At 29.6% G+C, this 21,927-nt stretch overlaps 1 protein-coding gene across 5 annotated transcripts in view; it reads left to right on the top strand.

Moving 5' to 3' along the window:
* PCLO (piccolo presynaptic cytomatrix protein) overlaps positions 1-21,927 on the top strand; it is a 520,130-nt gene that overhangs the window by 293,925 nt on the left and 204,278 nt on the right. For all 5 annotated transcript variants that reach the window (XM_074268505.1, XM_074268506.1, XM_074268503.1 and 2 more), the window contains exons 7-9: positions 1,355-3,557; positions 12,455-12,591; positions 19,993-20,074. In XM_074268505.1, the coding sequence (XP_074124606.1) occupies positions 1,355-3,557; positions 12,455-12,591; positions 19,993-20,074 (2,422 nt within the window). The remainder of the gene's footprint in view (positions 1-1,354; positions 3,558-12,454; positions 12,592-19,992; positions 20,075-21,927) is intronic.

Genomic DNA, 21,927 nt, shown 5'->3' with positions numbered 1-21,927 from the left:
CATAAGAATTTTCCATCTTATAATGCAGATTATAATTAGCTGCACTTCCACCCCTCTCCACTCTATTCCTTGTTTAATCTTTCTCTTCCTTTTCCTGATTCATTGATATTGCTATTTTAAAATTTCCTAATTAAAAGTTTTATGTAGAGTTCCTTAAGGTAGCAACACTGTGCAAATATAAAAACCACTAGGATAAGAATATCTTCTCAAGAAAAGCTTCATAAACATCAAGGCTAACTATTGATTTAACATATGGAAAAACAAGGTGGTAGAGCACTGTTTAGGGACTCCAGCCTTAGACTTGGAATACTAATCGTTGTTGTTTATTGGTAGTTGTGTCTGAATCTTTATGACTCCATTTGGGATTTTCTTGGCAAAATTACTGAACTAGTTTGCCATTTCCTTCTCTAGCTTATTTTACAGATGAGGAAACTAAGGCAAATAGAGTTAAATGACTTGCCTGAAGTGTTTGAGACCATATCCTGAATTCAGGAAAATTTAGCTTTCCTTATCCCAAGCCCAGTAATATGTCTACTACACAACCTAGTTGCTCCTTACTAGCTTTATTTCCACTTCCTGATTTTGTGATCTCAGGTAAATCATTTACCACTCTGTGAAACAATTCATCTATAAAATGGGGATAATAACGACTATATTGCCTTTATCCCAAAGATTAAATAATAATATTATAAAGCACTTTGAAATCTTAGCTTGGTAAGAGATGATATTATTATATTAAATTTTATACTTTTCTTATCAAGGAGTCTCTTTTATCTCATGTTTTCATGTTTTGAACTATTAGTTCAGCAGGAATATATTACTAGGATAGTTCATACCAGATGCAGCATTCCAAATTTATTTTCAACATTTCAAATTCACACCTATTTTTAATGATGAATTTGCATTTTCATCAAAATATTGTTTAAATTTTAGAATGACTAACATGAATTTTTCAGACACACATAACATACACACATACCAATAGCATGGCTTTAATTTAAATGTTATTATAAATATTGTCTTTTAAAAATGAAATCTACATCTTCACAGTAACATTTTAATTTTGATTTTACAAATTTTTAAAATTTTCAGATAATATAATGATGCACATCTGCATTCAAAGACAGAAAAAACATTATGCTTCAATTAGTTTCATTTGACCAAAATAAAGATATATAAAGTAGAATGAAGAAACCGGATAAAGAACAAAGGAGTTGATTATTGCTGTCAAATGAATAAAAAAAGAAAAAAACATTTTCTTTAAAGTGCCACTTATAATGTTTTTTTTTTTGTTTGTTTGTTTGTTTGTTTTTTTAACTTTTCTGATCAATTCTCCTTTTCTTTTATATTTTAGACCAAAGGCTCTCAGACTATGACTGCTTCTGGCAGCCAGAAGAAAGTAAAGAGGACACTACCAAATCCGCCTCCTGAAGAAACTTCCTCAGGAACCCCATCAGCATACAGCACTATGGGTTCTGTTTCCCGAAGAAGAATCTGCAGAACTAACACTATGGCAAGAGCCAAAATCCTCCAGGATATAGATAGAGAACTTGATCTTGTGGAAAGGGAATCAGCAAAACTCAGGAAGAAGCAAGCTGAATTGGATGAAGAAGAAAAGGAGATAGATGCAAAGTTGCGTTACTTGGAAATGGGAATAAACCGAAGAAAAGAAGCCTTATTAAAGGAAAGGGAAAAGAGAGAGCGAGCCTATCTCCAGGGAGTAGCTGAGGACCGTGATTATATGTCAGATAGTGAAGTAAGCAGCACTCGGCCAACCCGAATAGAAAGTCAGCATGGTTTGGAAAGACCTAGAACTGCACCCCAAACGGAATTTAACCAATTTATGCCACCCCAAACACAGACAGAATCTCAGTTAGTTCCACCAACAAGTCCTTACACCCAGTACCAGTTCTCCTCCCCTGCTCTTCCAACCCAAGCACCAACTCAGTATACCCAACAGTCTCCTTACCAACAGCAGCCTTTATACCATCAGCAGGTTTCCCCTTATCAGACCCAGCCTACCTTCCAAACTGTGGCTACAATGTCCTTCACACCACAAACACAGCCTCCACCAACACCACAGCCTTCATATCAACTTCCATCTCAGATGATGGTCATACAGCAAAAACCAAGGCAATCTACATTATATTTGGAACCTAAAATAACATCTAATTATGAAGTCATTCGAAATCAACCACTGATGATAGCACCAGTTTCTACTGAGAATACTTATGCAGTGTCCCACCTTGGTAGTAAGTATAATAGTTTAGATTTAAGAATAGGTTTAGAGGAAAGAAATAGCATAGCAGGCAGTCCAATCTCAAGCATATCTGCAGATTCTTTCTATGCAGATATAGAACATCACACACCACGGAACTATCTCCTAATTGATGATATTGGTGAGCTTACTAAAGGAACAGCCTCACTGAGTACTGCATTTAGCCTTCATGATAAGGATTTGACAAAAACTGACCGCCTCCTTCAAACAACAGAGACTCGCAGAACCCAAGAAGTTACAGATTTTCTAGCACCTTTACAAACTTCTTCTAGACTACATTCATATGTAAAAGCAGATGAAGATCCAATGGATGATCCATATGAATTGAAACTTCTCAAACATCAGATCAAGCAGGAATTCCGTCGTGGTGCAGAAAGTTTAGACCATCTCGCCGGGCTTTCCCATTATTACCATGCAGACACTAGCTATAGGCATTTCCCTAAATCAGAGAAATATAGCATTAGTAGACTGACACTTGAAAAACAGGCAGCAAAACAACTTCCAGCAGCAATCCTTTATCAAAAGCAAGCAAAGCATAAAAAATCACTAATTGACCCCAAAATGTCAAAATTTTCACCAATTCAAGAAAGCAGAGACCTTGAACCTGATTACTCAAGTTATATGACTTCTAGCTCTCCATCAGTTGGAGGCATTTCTTCCAGGGCAAGACTTCTTCAGGATGATATTACATTTGGCCTTAGGAAAAATATCACAGACCAACAGAAATTCATAGGATCATCCCTTACTTCATCCCTTGGAACAGGCTTGGGCACTTTGGGTTCCACAATCCGGTCAGCATTACAAGATGAAGCAGACAAGCCTTATGGTAGTGGCACTAGATCAAGGCCTTCTTCTCGACCATCCTCCGTCTATGGACTTGATTTATCCATAAAGAGAGATTCATCAAGCTCTTCTTTAAGACTGAAGGCTCAAGAGGCGGAAGCTTTAGATGTTGCTTTTAGTCATGTTACACCCTCTGGCAGAACTAAGCCCACAAGTCTGCCTATTAGCCAGAGCAGAGGAAGAATACCAATTGTTGCTCAGAACTCTGAAGAAGAAAGTCCTTTGAGCCCTGTTGGCCAACCAATGGGAATGGCAAGAGCTGCAGCTGGTCCACTGCCACCAATATCTGCTGATACCAGAGATCAATTTGGATCAAGTCATTCATTGCCTGAAGTTCAGCAGCATATGAGGGAAGAGTCACGGACTCGAGGAAGCTATGATCGGGATATTGCAATCTTCATGGATGACTTCCAACATGCCATGTCAGACAGTGAAGGTAAACTAGGCCCCAAGCTGTTATGTTCCCATGAAAACACAGATCCTCATTTCTCTGCATGTCTAATTGTCCTTCTCCAAGGACTTATTCTTCCTGTTTTCTCAGTGTGTTGTTTGTATATTTATTTTAATTTTATTTTTTGTAAAAGAAGAGTCTGTATTGTGTGTAGACTTGAAAGCATGTTTTATTTTCATTCTTTTGTTGTTGTTATTGTTGTTGCTGCTGCTCCTGCTGCTGATATTTCTCTTCCTGTTCTGGTTTCCCCTTCATTTCTTTGCATATGTCCTTATCTAAAATCATTATAAAATAGCTACTTTTAAATAAAACATGGTCATCACAGATGGAACTTTACTCATTGAAATTAACTTTAAAATTTCCTATTATTTGTTTAAAACTTTGAAAGACCGTGATCAATTTCCTTCAGTTTGCTTTGTTAAATTAATAAGTCTTAGACCTGATAGTATTTCCCTGCTGAATTTTGCCCTCTACAATTTATTAGCTTCTATCTTGTCATTCAAACAATGTTTAAATGTTAATAAAATCTAATTGATCAGTTATAATTTGACATTCCTTTTGAATTTAAGTAGTTAGTATCATAGAATTTAGACATAAGAACATCTTTAGAGTTCATAACATCTGAGGAAATCACTTGATTATTGCTTTTAGATAACTTTATATAATAATAAAGTTATGTTTGTCTTGGATTGATCATTTTTTTTTTTTATTGACCAGTCAATTGAGTTACACAGAGTACTTTTCATTGATTTTTCTTTCTTTTTACTTAATTGTTGTTTGAATGAGTTGATTAAATAAGCTAGAGTTTATGGCATTATATGTCTATAGCTTTTAATATTTTTGCAGAATTTTTGTATAAGCATCATTTTTAATTGGTTGTTGACTTAGAGGATAGTAAGATGACTCCTCAACAACCATTTTTAAAAAAAAGATAACACTATTCTAAGAATAACTTGACCATTTTAGGTGATTAACAAAATGAAGAATTATGAATAATAAATAAAATATAATATTTCATCAACTTAAATAATATTTAAGACTCTGTCTATTTATTGAGAAAGGAAGTCAATGAAATTCCAAAAATTCAGTCAGACATCTTGGATGTTTTATTTACATGATGTCAAAACATGTAGATGTTTCTAGTTTATGTGGCATTATTTATACAAAGCTTATAAAAGACTGAATTGTTGATTTTTTCATGTGATGAGGACATATTAAATATATGAAATAATATTTGTTATGGTTGTCTACATTGTAAAAAGAAGTCACCAATCTGATAGTCAACATTAAAAATATAGTAAAATGTATTGATTACAGTAATACAAAGACATGTAAGATTTAATATGAAATTTGTTTAAATATATAGCAGAAAAAATTAATGAAAAATCACTTGGACATTGAATGAAATAGGGAAATTGTAAAAAAAATAAATGCTTGCTATAAATTTTCATGTTATTGTGTAATCTATCATAAAATAAAAATGCATGTTTTTATCCCCTATAAAAATGATCATCTTAATAGAAAAATGTGCATGACATGAAATGGTATAAGTTTTCTTTCATGATTAATTTATATTTTCCAGTTACCATAATATTTATATTCAGCAATGTCTCATTTTGTTCTTAACGTATTAGCTACTGTAATGTAATATGTAAGTATTATCTCTTACAATTTATTGTAGGTGAAGCCATATTTTTCTTTACAACTTACAATATTAATATAAGAACTTATTTATAAATACTAAAAGAACCTATTGAAAAGTGGAAAATATAGTATATGACCAAATCAAACATTTGCTATTCTTTTATTGAACTCAGACAACTAAAAAAAAACCCTATATGTGAAGAGTTGGCCTTTAAACTTTTTTCAAGTGTTTGAAGATTCTACATGCCTTGGATAAATTCTTAAAGTGGTTAATACATGCATACACATATCCACATATGTATGTATGCATATAAACATATATTTGAATAGATATATATATGTGTATATATATATACATATATATATATATATATAGATATTACAATGCATAATGCAATAGTTATAACCACCTTAACTTGACAAGAGTCTTTCATTTTGAACCATAAGGTAAGTAAAGAAGCAGTTCTTTAAACCAAGATTTTTTTTTACACTATAATAAAATTAAGTTACAGGATCACAAAATTACTATAGATTTATGCTATTTATAAAAGTATAATAAAGTATAGTGAGTAAGGTAAAGCACAAACTCTGGGTGCCTCATGCAGTGTCCTAATATTGGAGTAATCACATCTTATTACCAAACTGACAGAGTTATATAATTATATAATTTATATAAATATATAATAATATATAAATTTATGTAATTTCCACTAACAATGATTCTGGTTTATATAAATAAATGATATGTAACTCTGTCAGTTTGGTAATAAGATGTGATTACTCCAATATTAGGACACTGCATGAGGCACCCAGAGTTTGTGCTTTACCTTACTCACTATACTTTATTATAAATATAAATTTATTATATTGCAGCTTTTGGTGCATTCTGATTAATTACATATTTCTATAATACTACTTCAAGAAAAAGTAATTATTGTTCTCATGTAGGTTGCTATATTTCCCTTTATTTTCTTTAAGTTTTGCTTGGAGGTCTGAAAGTCTGCTTTGATTTATTTTTTACTTGATTTATCAAGTCATTTAAATACTCAGAAAGAGTAAAATTTGTAAGTGGTAAGTTTTTATGAGCAAAACGGAATTTGGATAGAATTTGCAAATAAAGTTAATCTCTTTGGCTTTAGTTTACTGTAAGCATGTTAGAGTATTCAAATATGTTAGTTCATTTTATCATGGAACTATCAAAAGGAGTTAAATGAAATTAAATCATAACTTTTGCCATATCTTTCTAGATGCAACCTAGAAAACAAACTCATTTTCCCATATTTATAAATAGCATCAGAACTATACATTTTATATGTGAATTCAAGCCATGCACAAGAAATAGATAGTGGATTAATTCATTTCAATTGCTAAAAGATTTTTTTTTTTGGATGTTAATTTTAGATACCAACAAATGAGGAAAGAGAAAAGAATGTGGAATAGATGATTTAGATAAACAAATGAGTACTCCAATAATGGATTATAATTGATTATAGTTTGCATTCTTTCTTCAAAATTATATATATATATATATATATATATATACATAAATTTAAATTTCTTTATTTTCATAAATTATTAGCTAGAGCTAAATTTAATCCATCATAGGATATAACAGATTATGAAAATGATTTAGTAACTTCTAATGAGGATGCTGGGGAGGGATAGGTTCCAAGGTAACAAAAATTATTTTTATCATAATTACAAGTATATTAAATATCCTCTAAATGCTACTACTGTTTCTTATTTCCATGTAGATATAAATTATTTAGCTTTTGTTAAATTGCAGACTAATATACCAATTCATTTATTCACTAAATTTTTTATTGAATACCTGTTATGTCTAAGGTATTCTGAGAGAGAATATAAAGAATATATAATGTTATTATCTTTCAAGGAATTTAAAGTCTAGTTATAAAATTAGACACCAATACATATCTATAAAACAAGAAAAAAAAGTGACAAATAGTAGAATTCTACTTATGATCAAAGACTTCAAGGCCATCAATTGCAACCTAGGGATTAAAGTAAAATTAGGAAACCAGATTGATATGAAAGAAAGTAGTATTACTGATATCAATAACTATCATAAACAAAGTGATGGAAATAGGAAATTTAAGGCATATATTAGTATAAATGAGCATTTGATTTTGGTTACAGAATTGGTATCTGAGATGGGAAGAATAATGGGAAATAAAATTGGTGAAAAAAAGGAATAAAACTGTGATAGATAATCTATATTTAAATGTCAGAGAAAGTGCTTGGGTTTTAATTGGTTGGCAATCTGAGTCTTTAAGAAAGGTAGAGAGAGAAAAGATAGTTGCATAATGCCAAGGAAAACATGAGATTAAAAAGTTAGATAATTAAGATGCTACTGAAGAATCAAAATCAAGGGATGGAATAAAATGTAATTGTTACTGAATTTGGAAATTAAATAAGTAGCACGTAATAATAAGCTGTGCATCAAGATAAATATTCCAGACATATAGATATATAAACTTCTGAAATAAGTTCTTTTTTTCACTTATTCATTCATATAAAAATCCATTCTAATGTAAAAATAATTTTCCACTCAAAAGCAATTTTTAAAATATTATTAGAACTTTAAAGTAGGGAAATGACCTATGTAAAAATATTGAGAGATTAGATAGATAAATTTGATCTGAATTTGTAAGATCTACAAACATACTTACTAAGCTGACTCTAGAATGACTTTGTAAAAACATTATGGGGTCCTTGGGGTAAAAATTGTTACATAAATTGTCAATGTATTTGTATTTAAAATAGATATGTGTTGCTATAGGAAAACGATCACCCCACAATTATAAAAGATAGATACATCTACTATGTCTTTAACAGTGTATCGTACCTGTGAATATACCTTTGACTGCAAGGAGTATACAATCTTGAATAAAGGAAAGACAAAAATCCAAGAAACAAGAGAACAAGTTAAAACATAATAAATTGTCCAACTTTCTCATATGGCAAAGGAATTTAAGGAAGCCAGGAATAGAATGTGGAATGAAATAGTCAAGAAAACCTTTTTTTAATTTTTCTTCTTTTTTTTTTTTTATGTTGTACATTTGAAATAGTCCTTGTAAGATGAGTAAGACATAAATATGCATAGATTTCAAGTCACTCATTTTCAATAATATAGGTCATTTCTAATAATAAGAGCAATATGAGTAAAGGTACATGGAATGGAATTCAACAAATCTATAGGAAATGTTAAAGAGAATGGGCTTAGTAGAGTTGAAAGGTAGTAAAAAATAAAATTAAATAATTTAGATGAGACAAGAACAAGGGAGTATCCACAAGCCTTATCTCAGAGTATCAGTTTGATTTGGTAGTAAATTGTAGATCCTTGTGATGTTTTAGAAAACACAAAGCAGCTGAGTTAAAAGTCAGAAAGAGTAAAGATAAGAAGAGAGACATAATAATCTAAAAGATTTGTTGTAACCCAGATATAAGATGTTAAAAATGTCTCTGATCATGGCAGTGAGACTGAAGAAAGACATATCCAAGGAGTGTTGAAATTAAGAAACAATAGAAATTTGTAGGTATAAAAGTTTCATTTGTTTTTGTGATCCATCATGTGACTGGGCTAATGAATGAGTGAAATAAGGAAGAAAATGAAAAGAATTTTAGATAAAGAGATTATTGAACTATGAATAATAGTATCAGAAATATCATTAAACTGGATGTTAAAGTTGCTGAAGAAAATAGCAGAATATGGCATAAGTAAAAAAACAAAAGTTGGCTAGATATTAAAACTACAAAAAGAGAGCATATTGTGTTGTACAAATTGGTGTATTAATGTATTACATCGAGTTAATGATGGATCAGTTATCTTGAAAAAGCATGGGGACATATTGAGAAATCATTATAATATATGAAACAAAAGTCAATAATGAAATATTTGTTTCAAATTATTATTAGTATTAGTGGGGAGTAGAGCACAAAGTAATCCTTTCTTTTCTTTTTGGGATAATCAGAGTTGAATGAGGTCTTACTGAGAAAAAGCCATGAATTTCATTATATTATTAAGCTTGGGGGAAATCTATATTTAATCTAAGAAGTAGAAGGAGATAAGTAAATATTTGAGAATAAATGGGAGTTTGGCCATAGTCTACAATTGTAGAGGATAATAGTGGGACAGATTGTAGAACAGGGGAAAAAAAAAAAAAAGGTTGGAAACAAAGTGAATTGGGCAAAGATTTTAAAAGTATAATTCATGAGGTTTTGAAATAGAGGCAAATTGATGATAACAGATTTTGAAGGAATCATATTAGATGAGAGGAGAAGAGTATATTAATGGTAGCATGAGAGGGAATAAACAAGTCTCTTATTACCAGAAGAAATTAGAAGTTAGGCCACCCTGACATTCCAAATGGAATGTTGACATAGTTGTGTTTTTGCAATCAAAACTTCTTAAATGGAACTGGGTCTTAGTCTGTGTTCAAGATTTCTGGGGGGGTCAAGGAACTTTAAATCTCCTTTGTAAAACTCAAGGTACTAAAGAACTCTAATGAAGATGTCTTATATATAGTAGGAAATGTAATTCTAGACCTTAATTGAAATTTTGAGGCAAGAGGGATGGACAAATTGAGAATTAGCAAGAAATACTGATACTATTATATAAGATACTATACTGATACTATAAGAAACAATGTCCAAGAATATGAAGAAAAGAAGAAAAATAGAAACTCAAAGACTGAGATTTTGGAGTATTTTATAAAGGGGAACAAAAAAATGAGGCACTAAAGGAAGAACTATAGACCAGGAAAAGAATAAGAATAATTATGTCACAAAAAGCAAAGGAGGAACTTTAGTTTAAAATATAAGATGTCACAGAAGAATGAGGAGAAAAGGATCATTGACAATTTTTAATGAATATTGTAATATATTGAGCATTAGAACAAAGATTGCATTGATGTAAATTCACAAAAAGAAAGTTTTCTGAGAATTTACATGAGAATTTATCTTTTCTATCTATTATTTACCCTTTGGAAATAACATCATTTTTGCCTGATTTTGGACCCAAAGGACATGTTATCTTACTCTAAAGACTCAAGAGAATCAAGCCAAAACTCAAAATAATTTTATAAAAATAGAAATGTTGGTGCATAATTTCACTTGATAAGTTCTCTGCTTGCAAAAGTATTCAATATATCATCATAGATTATTTTATGTTTAATACAATATGTCATTTACATATCTTAGCCCCTATCTTATACCATTTCATGGATTTTTGCTTATTTAAGGAAATGATATAGTTTCCAAGTTCTTTAAAGTTTTAGTTCAAGATACAATTAGCTTAATTGTGCTCATTTAGTGAATTATTTTTTATGGGTTTTTTTTCATTTATATCTGGGGCATCTTTTGAAATTAAACATTTTTGAGATTAAATGAATAACTAAAGCAGGAATTTATTTTTATGGAACTGAAACAATTAAAAAATTATGAGACAAAAATAGCTCTGAAAGTTTCTCTAAACTAAGAAAAAACTTTTTAAAATATTGTATGTATACTCATATTACCTTAAATGAGTTGTTTCAATATATTTACATTCTATATCTTCAGTGTGCATAATAAAATTAATAAACAACTAAACAGAACTTTTGAAAATTACAGATATAAATATCTTGCCTTTTGAAAGTTCAATACACTAAAATGTAAATGTTTCCACTGAAAATAGCATCACACTATACAAAAATTAATTTAATAATCAATCCATGTACTGTTTTTGCCAACATAATACCTATACAGGGTATGACTGATTTTTCCCTTAATGAACTGACCAGTTGTCCTAGTGAATTAATAAAATCCATTCTTTTGGGGGGCAGCAGGTAGGGTGCCATGTAGACTTCTGACTTTGTCTGGGACCTCATCATATAACAATTATTGTTTTGTTCTCTTTTGTTTTTCACTCTCCATGACTTTTTTTTTTTTAATTTTCATCAAACAATATTTAATTATCAATTTTTCTTTATGTTCTTGATATTTTTCATAAGGGGACCAGTTAAATATCCCAGTTAATTTAGTAAAATTATTGGTTTGAAAGCATTTTTAAAAACTATTAAATTGATCAATATCTCACAGATTTAATTAGCTATATTAATGTCAAGTTAAAACAAAACAAGAGAAATCAAAATTTCATGGATTTCTCAGTGACTTAAGAATTGACCATTTAATTTGTGAGAGAAAATAACAGAATGTAAATATTATTGGCCTGCTTTTTCCAGCTTTAGGGAGCATAATAGATAGCATCTCTAAGAATAATACTTCACTAATGTATAGTTTAGTGTGATATATACCATTTGGACTACATATAAGGAAGTATTGGAATCTGCTTTACACTAGAAGTATTAAAGTCATAATACAGAATAAACTAATTTTGGTAGTTAAATTATTTGGGAAGCAAAGATATTTAATAAGTATAATTACAGGGGATTTATCAAATAAGACCCTCATTCCTCCTACACATGCATCTTTTTTTCTTCCCTAAGGTTTGTTCTGACAATATGCATATTTATCAAAATCACACAGGAACACCTGAAAATGAGCTATGTTTATATGATTAAAAAAATGTATACAATACAAAAATGTCTATTTATCACATTTACTAATAATTTAAAAATACACACAAACAATTGGAACTCTAAATTGACATTATAAAGACAAGCATAAAAATATAATTAATTGAATTTACTTTTATAAAATTCTAATAAATGACTGAAAAGGCGGTAATATAGCTTCCTCCTCCACATTGTAGAATTAGTGAGAATCTTATGTTGATAATAAAATTAATTTAAAGCTTTTCTATAATACTTTGAGAAGGAAAAATTAACTCATGATTAGTTTATTTTATATTTTTAATTTCTATTTTAGAAATGTATTCTAACAGATATTAACCATCACTGCATTGAACCAAACATTTAAAATGTTCTCTTAAGATTTTCTCCATGTCCAAAATTCTCTGACAGGAACCTTTAAATATTATTCCATAAATTTTTACATGGTGCTCTCATATTGTATTATTCCATAGAAATATACTATTTTAATGGATTTTGTTAATTGGTGGTGGTATTTTGAAAAACGTATCTTGCTTTCATTGAAAATTGTATTTTAACTGCATGAGCAATTTTCAAAATGCATGTTTGCATTATGGATCATTTTTGCCCTTTCTTCTACTCTGTTCATCTGGATTGGAACATTTGACATTTCCTTGGTTTCCAAAGCCTATCACCTACGTCGTGAGGAAACAGATTGGTTTGATAAGCCCAGGGAAACTCGGTTAGAAAATGGACATGGTCTTGACCGGAAACTGCCAGAAAGACTGATTCATTCAAGACCACTCAGCCAACATCAAGAACAAGTAAGTACTTCATCAAATTATCACTTTAAAATAATTTTTAAAAGTCAAATTCTACCTTAAATACTCTCAATTTTCTTAAATCAAAATTAATTTATACTAATGAAATCACAATTTAACCTTCTGCAATTCTAGTAAAAAGTAATGACATGTCCAAATTAAAGTGATCTAGTTGCAATTGATAATGACAGTTGCATCAAAATGCTTTGCAAGACAATATATCCATAATATATTAGATTTAATAAGTAAATATCTTTCTAGAATTTCAATACTAGATTATTTCATTGAGTTAATTTTTTATAACAATTAGAAAAAAAAGTTTGTCTTGATTTTCTGTTTACCTTGAAAATGGCTCCTTGCATAATTTCATTATCCAATAATAACTTTAAATTAAGATGATCTCCAAATCCAGATTCATTTCAGACAGACAATATAAAGAAAAGCAAGATGTGATAGTTAAAAATGGATTACTTTAAATTTTTGCTTTATTTTGATCATAATCCTTTTTTAACATTTATTTTAACAAAAGTATAAACAAAGTTCATTTTCATTCATCTACTCACTCTTTACCAGTGTTATTTATTCTTTGTTTTTCAATCACATCTAACTCTTTCTGACCCCATTTTTCTAATTCTTTTTATTTGTAAACTATACAGTATCTTTGCATACCTTATTTCTTTTTTATTCTTTTATGCCAAAAGTTAAGAAATAAAGCTCAACTCAGTCTAAACACATGAATCAAAACACATTTAAATTCAATTCACTTTGCATGTAATGACAAATGGAATGATGTATTTGTCAATATTAGTTCATCCTCATGATTTTCTTAATTCTAAAAAATTATTCAGTAATAAAATTCATGTTTTGTTTTGTTTTGTTTTGTTTTGCATATTGTCTCTTCCCTAAATCCTTTACTTCTCTGTCTAGAGAATCAAAACACTGGAAAAAAAAAACAGGAAAAATAATTAAACACCCTAATAATGTAAATATCACATTAACCTACGTAGACAATATTGATATTTGCATATATTATTACATTATTTTTTGCAGAAAAACTAATTAATTCACCCACATAACATAAAGTGGGAAAGGGTTATGATTTCATTTTACCATGAGTTATATAGATCTATCTCCCTTTGCATATATAACTTTATCATTCTTAGTAAAGCAAAAATGAAACACAGTAGATAGAATGTTGAACTTGGAGTCAAGAGCAGAGTTCTCAGATACTTGATTGATTTTTGAACCTGAGTCAGTCATTTAACTGAAAACAGTTAAATCAGTCTCCTTATTTGAAAAATGTTAATAAAAATAACATATTTCAATGAGTTTTAGGAGTCAATTGAGTTTGTTTAAATAAAGTTTTTACAAACCTTAAAACATATAAGTATTAGGCTTTATTAATAAATGTGAATTTAGCATTTTTAATGACGTCAATCTTAAGAACATACTTGATATTCCTCTATGCATATAAAATTGTGCTCCACTAAATAAATAATTTTTTATAGTTTTTAGAAAAAATGTAACTTGTTTGCAATTTAATAATGCCATTAAAATAGATCTTGTATTGGAAAATCATTAAATAAATTTCCACAAAAAGAGAATATAATATATGAGAGGAATTTAATTCTTTAGATTCTCCTGGAAATGTTTTTAAAAAAATTAATAAGGGATAAATATAAGGGGGTACAATATATTTTTCATTAGTAGTATTCCTTTAAACTAACATAGTTTAAAAAAAAAAACAAAACTGTTAACTATCCTGTACAAGAGAGAAAAACACAATATCATCCTTAATTTCATTCTTTTTTTTTTTTTTAATCTATTAAATACTTCCCTTGTATAGAGGATCTTGGTCAAATTATTTAATTTCCCTCCACCTTACGTATCTAGTTTACAAAATTATTTTCTGTGCCCTTCAATATCATAATGGTATCAGTGGTATTCACAATCCTGAGCTACTAATCCTAATTGAATTGTACTTCCTCTTGATCATATTGTACATATTTGGCATTCACAATCTTAATTTTTATTGACCAGTTATAAAATGTCTATTCACTTAATAGTAAAATACAATTGTAGTAGTTATTTTTAAAATGCAAATCATTCTAATGGGAAAGCCCCCAAATATTTAAAGATACCTGTTTTTATTCACAAATATTTTAAAATAAGAGCTACATCCAATTTTCTTTCTATTCCAGTAAACTGTTAAGAGTACAAAGCTCTGTCACATATTATACAGAAGTTCACATTATTTAAATTACCTGTATTTGGTTTTGTTTTGGTAACTCATATAGCCAAATAGAAACAGAGATGGCATAATCAGTTAGTTCTTATAGTCAAGTCTCAGAAATGAGAATTGAAATTATACAGTTATCACAATAGCTTCATTGGTTTCTAATTCTAAGCTATGGTGGATAACACTATTAAAAACAGCTTTTTGAATATATTATGTGATAGCCCATTGACAATATCAGAACCATTATGTCAAAATAGATATATAATAAAAGATAACAAGAATTACACAGTTCTTACACTAAGGAGCCTGCTAGTCAGTATTGTGCAGAAAAATAAAATATTGTTTGGAATCAGGAATAACGGAATTTTAAATCATCTTACTGGTATTGTGACCATAGTAGGCAAGACATCTTAAATTCATCTCATCCAGTTTCGCCCATCTATTAAGTGAGATAATAGCAGCAATTAATTACAGATTTGTTGTGGCTACCATATTAGAAAAAAATAAGAAAAGTGTTTTTGTAAGTCTTAAAGCACTATGTAGATTCAGTTGTATAAGTCTTTACTAAAATCATTAATTTAGTCCTGTTCACTTAGGATTATTGTCCAATACCAATTGTTGTATAAAACTGGTAAAAATGAATCACACACATAATGATAGATTCACTATGATGTTTTACTATAAGTTAAATAAGAAGGCATAAAGAAACCAAATGTATGGGTGACTCATAAGCTATTTTTGAGGGAAGAAAAAAAAATAGAGCTGGTTTTACTTTATGTTTAGTAGTTAGCAAAGTAAGTAGATCAATTCATGGGTCATCTTGTCTTGCAGTGATCATGATAAATATAAGTTTACCTAGTACTGGAAAGATAATTATAGTTTATGTCCCAACATGCATTATAGAGGATAAAGCGGAGAAATTTGATGAAGAGCTTGACACAAATATTGAAATTAAGCCATCATAAGCAAGGAAACATAATGATTTTCCTGTGAAAATGAGTCAAGGAAAGGATAATACAAATTATATTGAAAAATATGATTTGAGATTAAAAACAAAATGAAAAAGATTAACTAGAGTAATTGTCTGCTGCCTATAGATACTTTCAAAAGTAAGATCATAAACCATAAGAAATGATGAGTTGACAAATTCAATGAAACTTGAGACTTACATGAATTAATAATGAAATAACTTGGTAGAAAAATATACATGACAATAACAATATAAATTATAAAAACAATAAAAAATTTAAATCGTGCATAATTTTAATGACAAAACTTGACCCTGGAAAAGTTTAAAAATATATATCTTCTCTCTCTCTCCCTTCTTTTATCTTTCTTTTTCTTCCTATTTTTCCTTCCATTCTTTTCTCTCTAGTAAGATATGGCACTGTGAATATGGAAGGGTTGTGCTTTTTTAAGATATAATCTCTATTTTGGTTGATTTTGCTTAACTGTTTTTTTTTTTGACTGTTTGTAACAAAACAAAGATACTAGATAGAAATAGAGGGCTATATTTGAAAATGGTTGTGGTATAAAAACAAAAGATTTCAATAAAACTTTTTAAAAGATGTAATCTGATGCTTTTAGATATTGCAAAATATAACAGTGAAATTTAATTAAATTTTAAATAAACTTTCAACTTAAAAAAAGGTAAAATAGACAAAAGTTAGGATTTTTTAAAAAATTGAACATGCAGAAATCAATAGAACAAAGAGAAAATATCTAAAATTTACTACAATTATAAAATGCTTAATCCTCTCCACAAGAAGAGACACATGAGACAAGCAATACCATTGTAAGCTCATTTTTAATATATAACAGATGATGGAAAACTACAAGCAGACAATAAAGAATAATTGAAGATAAAGTGAACTATCTGAGAAATTGGTACTCAATTCAGCAAAGCCAGGTCATCATCTTAAGAGTGTTTATAGAAGATTCCACAAGGAATACAACAATATGAAATCTAGTATATGGCAGTAGTTATACTCAGTAGTGATCACTGGTGCTTATTAGTGACAATAATGGAAACATCCTATTTGCCACCTGAGTACCCAATGAACTACATGAAGAAGTGACAATATCACCTAAGAAGATGAATTTAGGAAGAATGCAAAATCTGAATGTGCTGAAATTAAATTGCTTTAATGAGAATCAGGGACTGATTTTTTAAAAAAAGATATCTCAAACACAGAATGATCACAAAATAACAGAGAAGATTATAGATGATACTTTTACCAACAAAAAAATAAGGTAGCTGAAAATAGGCAGTTTTCTTTGGTTCAAGTTGTAGGGGGATTTCAGGAGGGAAGAGGAGAAAGATTAAACTTTCTCTTCTCTAAGAAATCTGACGAAGTTCTTTAAGAACTATCAAAATAGTTTAAGCATGTTTTGATGGCATTTTTAATGAAAATATCAGAAGAAAACTAGGAGGATTTTGAAGATTATTTTCTGCAGCAGATATTTACCATCATATTTAAAATTATACAAAAGTATGAATTACCTGTCATTGTTTTTAATATTTGAATGAGAGGAATAAAATTCAAACTCTCCTCTAAAAGCCTAGAAAAGAACTCTGGCTCTGAAGAGAGAAGGTGGCTGGTTTTGTTTGTTTGTTTATTTTTTGTTTTTTTTTTGTTTTTATTTTTGTTATTTTTCTGAGGCAATTGGGGTTAAGTGACTTGTTCAGGATCATATAGCTAGGGAAGTGTTAAGTGTCTGAGATCAGATTTGAACTCAGGTTCTCCTGACTTCAGGTGCTCTATCCATTGCACTACCTACCTGCCCCCAAGGCTGTTTTAATCCCATTTGGCCTTCAGTTTTTTCATAGATAAACTTAAACAGTTATCTAGACCAGACCTTCTTAAACTTTTTCTACTCATAACCCTTTTTCACCCAAGAACCCAGATATATAGCAATATAAAATAGGTGTATAAATCAAACATTTACTGACAATAAATCATAATTTTGTGACTCCCATTTCAGTTTTGGACCCCACATAGGGTCGTGATCTACAGTTGAAGCTGGAATTTAATCAGCTCTTCTGAGATTGCTACTTCCATTACAGACTTGTGATCTATTATCAGTGTTACATGTGTTATTGGCATCAGTAATTATCTTATTGTTAATATCAAGCAGATAGAGATTCACATAAGCTATTTACCACTATCAAGAAAATATATCTTGTGTAAAATCTACATAGAAAATTTCTCTGTAGATAGCTTGGATCTCAAAAAATTTCAATTTATCTTCAAAGTTGCAATTAATTCTATTGGGTTCTGATCTGTGGGGCAGCTAGGTAGCACAGTTGATAGAAGGCTGAATCTAGAGTTAGGAAGACTTCATAAATTCAAATCTGATTTTAGATACTAGCTGTACAACCTTAAGCAAGCCACTTAATTCTGCCTCAGTTTCCTCAGAGCTGGCAAAGGAAATGACAAATCACTTCAATATCTTTGCTAAGAAAACCCCAAGTGTGCTCACAAACATTTGGACACAAACTGAACAATAAGCCCTGGAACACTACTAAACCAAAAATGTTTATGACAAAGAATTTTTTTAATGGACAGATGAAATAATATCTTTGTATTAGCTACATTCTTGAAGTGATATAAAGAATAGGTGAGAAGATTGAACACAAGACTTAGGCGTCTATTGTAATGATACAGATTGGGTATAATGAAAGTCTTTACTGTCACTGTGACAGTAAAAAGAATAGATTTTGCAACATTTTTGGAGTGATAGTGATATGACTTGATAATGAATTAGATTTAGGACACAAGAAAAAGAAGAGTAGGAGATAACTGAAAAAATAATCAGCTCAGTTCAGGACACACTGATCTTAAGGAACAAGTAGCTCATTCACAAAGAGGTGACCAGTAAAATTCACAGGATTTCACAAAAGCATAGAGATCCCAGTAGTCATGTCATCTAAGTCATGCCAAAAACAACATCTTCACTACAATATGATTGTTATTCCATCTTTATTTGAAAATGCCAAAAGAAAAGCCCTTTGTTTTTAAGGTAGCCTATTTCACTTTTCATTAAATTGTGATTTGTCTCTCTGAACATTCTGCCCATTCTGGTCCAGTTCTTTGGTATCAATAAAATTAAATTCAATTCCTTTTCTATATCTTCAAATATTATTCTCCTCTGCCAGAGTTCTCTATTGCAGGCTAACCATCCCCACTGCCTTAGAAAGTTCCTTATGTGACAAATTCTAAGCCTTTAGCCATCCTACTTGTAATTCTCTAGAAATTTCTGACATCAATTTTCTTCCAAGATAGTACCATTAAGAGCAGAATGTAATTTGAAACCATAAAGTTCTGGTTCGGAGCCTCTTTTTTGCAGCCCAAAATTTATATTCACTTCTTTTGGGGACCATGGCATTGTGTTGACTCATTGATCTCTCAGTTTGCTAAGAACTATAGCCCTATTTCTAACACAATGATGTCTAATTGTAACTTTCTGATATGGTACTTAAGAAGTTTTTTTTTGTTTTTGTTTTTGTTTTTTTTTTTTTTTTGTATCCTAACTGTGAAAATGAAAATTACCACTAGTTGATTTGTTTCATCTAGACCTGATATGCTGATGTAGAACACAAAAAAGAAGTCAGTATGGATAATAAAGTTTAGGGAATCATCTGAATATACTTAGTAGTAGACTGGTAGTAGCAAAAGCCCAATTTGTCCTACCTTCTGACTTGGAAAAAAGAAAATTTACTTGAATATCTCATTTTCTCATTTTTCCAGACCAAAAGTAGACAAGTAAAATTTTTACAATAATTTCTTCTGTCAAATCACTTACTGTTACTATTTTGCTAATTGTTGTTTAGGGATAGGCTTTTTATTGTCAGTTATAAACTAAAGTAATCTCAGAAAAAAATACATTCATCAACAACAATTATGTGTTATTTAAGGGAGCTAGATTAGAATTATAAAGGAAAAGTTATGTGTTAAAATCAAAATATTATTATATTAAAAATTCTACTATCGTGTGAGTAATTTGCAAAGCAGTGACTCAAACCTTTTATTATGTTTTCCACTGACTTTTGAAAGATGTTATAAAATTAACTAGGAAAACAAACATATACACCCATGTATACAGTTAAAGTATTGCCTAAATGGATTATGTATTTTGTAATATGTATGTTTTATATTCTTCAGATGAATGGGAAGCCTACACAGTACATCTTTCCTCATGCAAGAATAAAAATAACGAGAGACCTTAAGGATCATACAGTTTCAGGTAAAGCTAAAAAACAAAAAAACAAAAAAAAAAAACCACAATGATTTATCATTTTATTAAAATATTAGAACATGGAGTACATTCAGATTTCTTTCTGGATGACAAAGTAAGATGGATTGTGGTTATATTTCTTAAGTGTTTTTGAGAAACAAGCAAATACACAAACTCTGAATCAGAATTCTGACCATTTCAATCCATGAGACATGATCATTAGTAATTGTTCATGTTTTAAGTCATTATCATTATTAAATAGTATTTGTTGTCTTTGGACTTACAGAGTATTATGTAATGAATTCTACAAAGGATGATGACTTGATGTTGGGTCCTATATTTCTCTTTTGGCTTATGAGAATCTAATTAGTTAGAAACATTTTTATAAGTATAAATCACCCAAACAACTGGTTAGTTCAGTGAAAATATCAGTCAAATTGGTTGTTGTCTTTTTATAAAATTTAGAATTGATCAGATTTTAATTCTCCAAAGATTTATCACATGCATTGGGTAGACACAGTTGAAATACTACTTTGGGAATCTGATATTTTTCACTAATCTACAGATGAGGATGTTCTTGAAAAGGACATTGGCTTTGTAGCCATTAAGCTGTTTCACCAAACAGAAAGAAATCAAATGGAATTGTGAATGGAAAACTAAAAAAAAATTGAAGAGGAATCATTACTGAGAGCTGCTCATATCAATAACAGTAGGATGATGTAATAGAAAGGATATGGATTCAAAATTAAAATCTGGATTTTGCAACTTATTATCTGTATAGTTTGGTATAACTTGAAACTTCTATGAAGTTTCTTTATTTATTATGTAGGACAGTAAAGGATTGGGTAATCTATAATGTTCCTCTACTTTTGAATCCTATCATTCAATGAATAATAAAGTGCAATATAAATAATATATGTAAAGTGATTTTCAAATCTTATGCCACTATATGCATATAAACTCTTATTGTGAATGTTGATATATAATATTTAAAGACATTTTCATGCAAGAATACAAAGATTTTTAAAAATTTTATATTGAAAGACAGTTTGCAACTATTCAAAGAAAAGATATTTCATAGGAAACAAAGTTTATCTTGCTGCACATAAACATAAATTATAATCATAAATGTGTACATTGACATGTACTTGACATTTCTGGATATGTGTGTGCAACAATAATAATGATAAGGTTTTATTATATACATGTTATTTATAACCTTTGTGTGCCTACATTTCTTCATTTTACCTTTGGTGGAATATAGCAGGAAACAAAATTCTGAGCATTTTGGTCCTAATGAATTTTAGATAAAAACTGATCCTTTGCTTGTTTTTGTAAGAGGATGAATTTATGAGGTGACACTTTTTTCTTTTAATATATGTGATCTGTCATCTCACCGTGACATAATTTAGTCTTCCATAATTTTGCTTCAATTTTGAATATCTTTTAAATTCTAATGACAATTTTAACAGTGAATGTCAAAATCCACTTGGATATATAAATAATTACTTACTACAATGTTCTGAAATTCCCTACAGTTCACAAAAGAAATGAGCAGCATGTTTTCAGTTTTAATAAGATATTGGTCTTTTCCCAGCAGTTTCAACAGAAAAACTTAAATTATTTTTCCCTGGGGCATACATTCTTCCATCATTTTTTGAATATTTCAATTATTTTCACACTACAGAGTACAGAAATAATATAAGCTGTTCCATTAAAAAATGAATTCCACTATATAATCCTTCTGGTTTTATATCATATTTATATTATATATATATATATGTAATATACATATATATTATAATTGGAATTTGTTTTTAAAATATTTCAGTAGAATAATAGAATATACTATGTTTACTTTG

Source organism: Sminthopsis crassicaudata, chromosome 5 (genome assembly GCF_048593235.1).
Source record: "Sminthopsis crassicaudata isolate SCR6 chromosome 5, ASM4859323v1, whole genome shotgun sequence".
Taxonomy (NCBI): Eukaryota; Metazoa; Chordata; class Mammalia; order Dasyuromorphia; family Dasyuridae; genus Sminthopsis; species Sminthopsis crassicaudata.
This window is presented reverse-complemented; position numbering and strand designations above follow the sequence as displayed.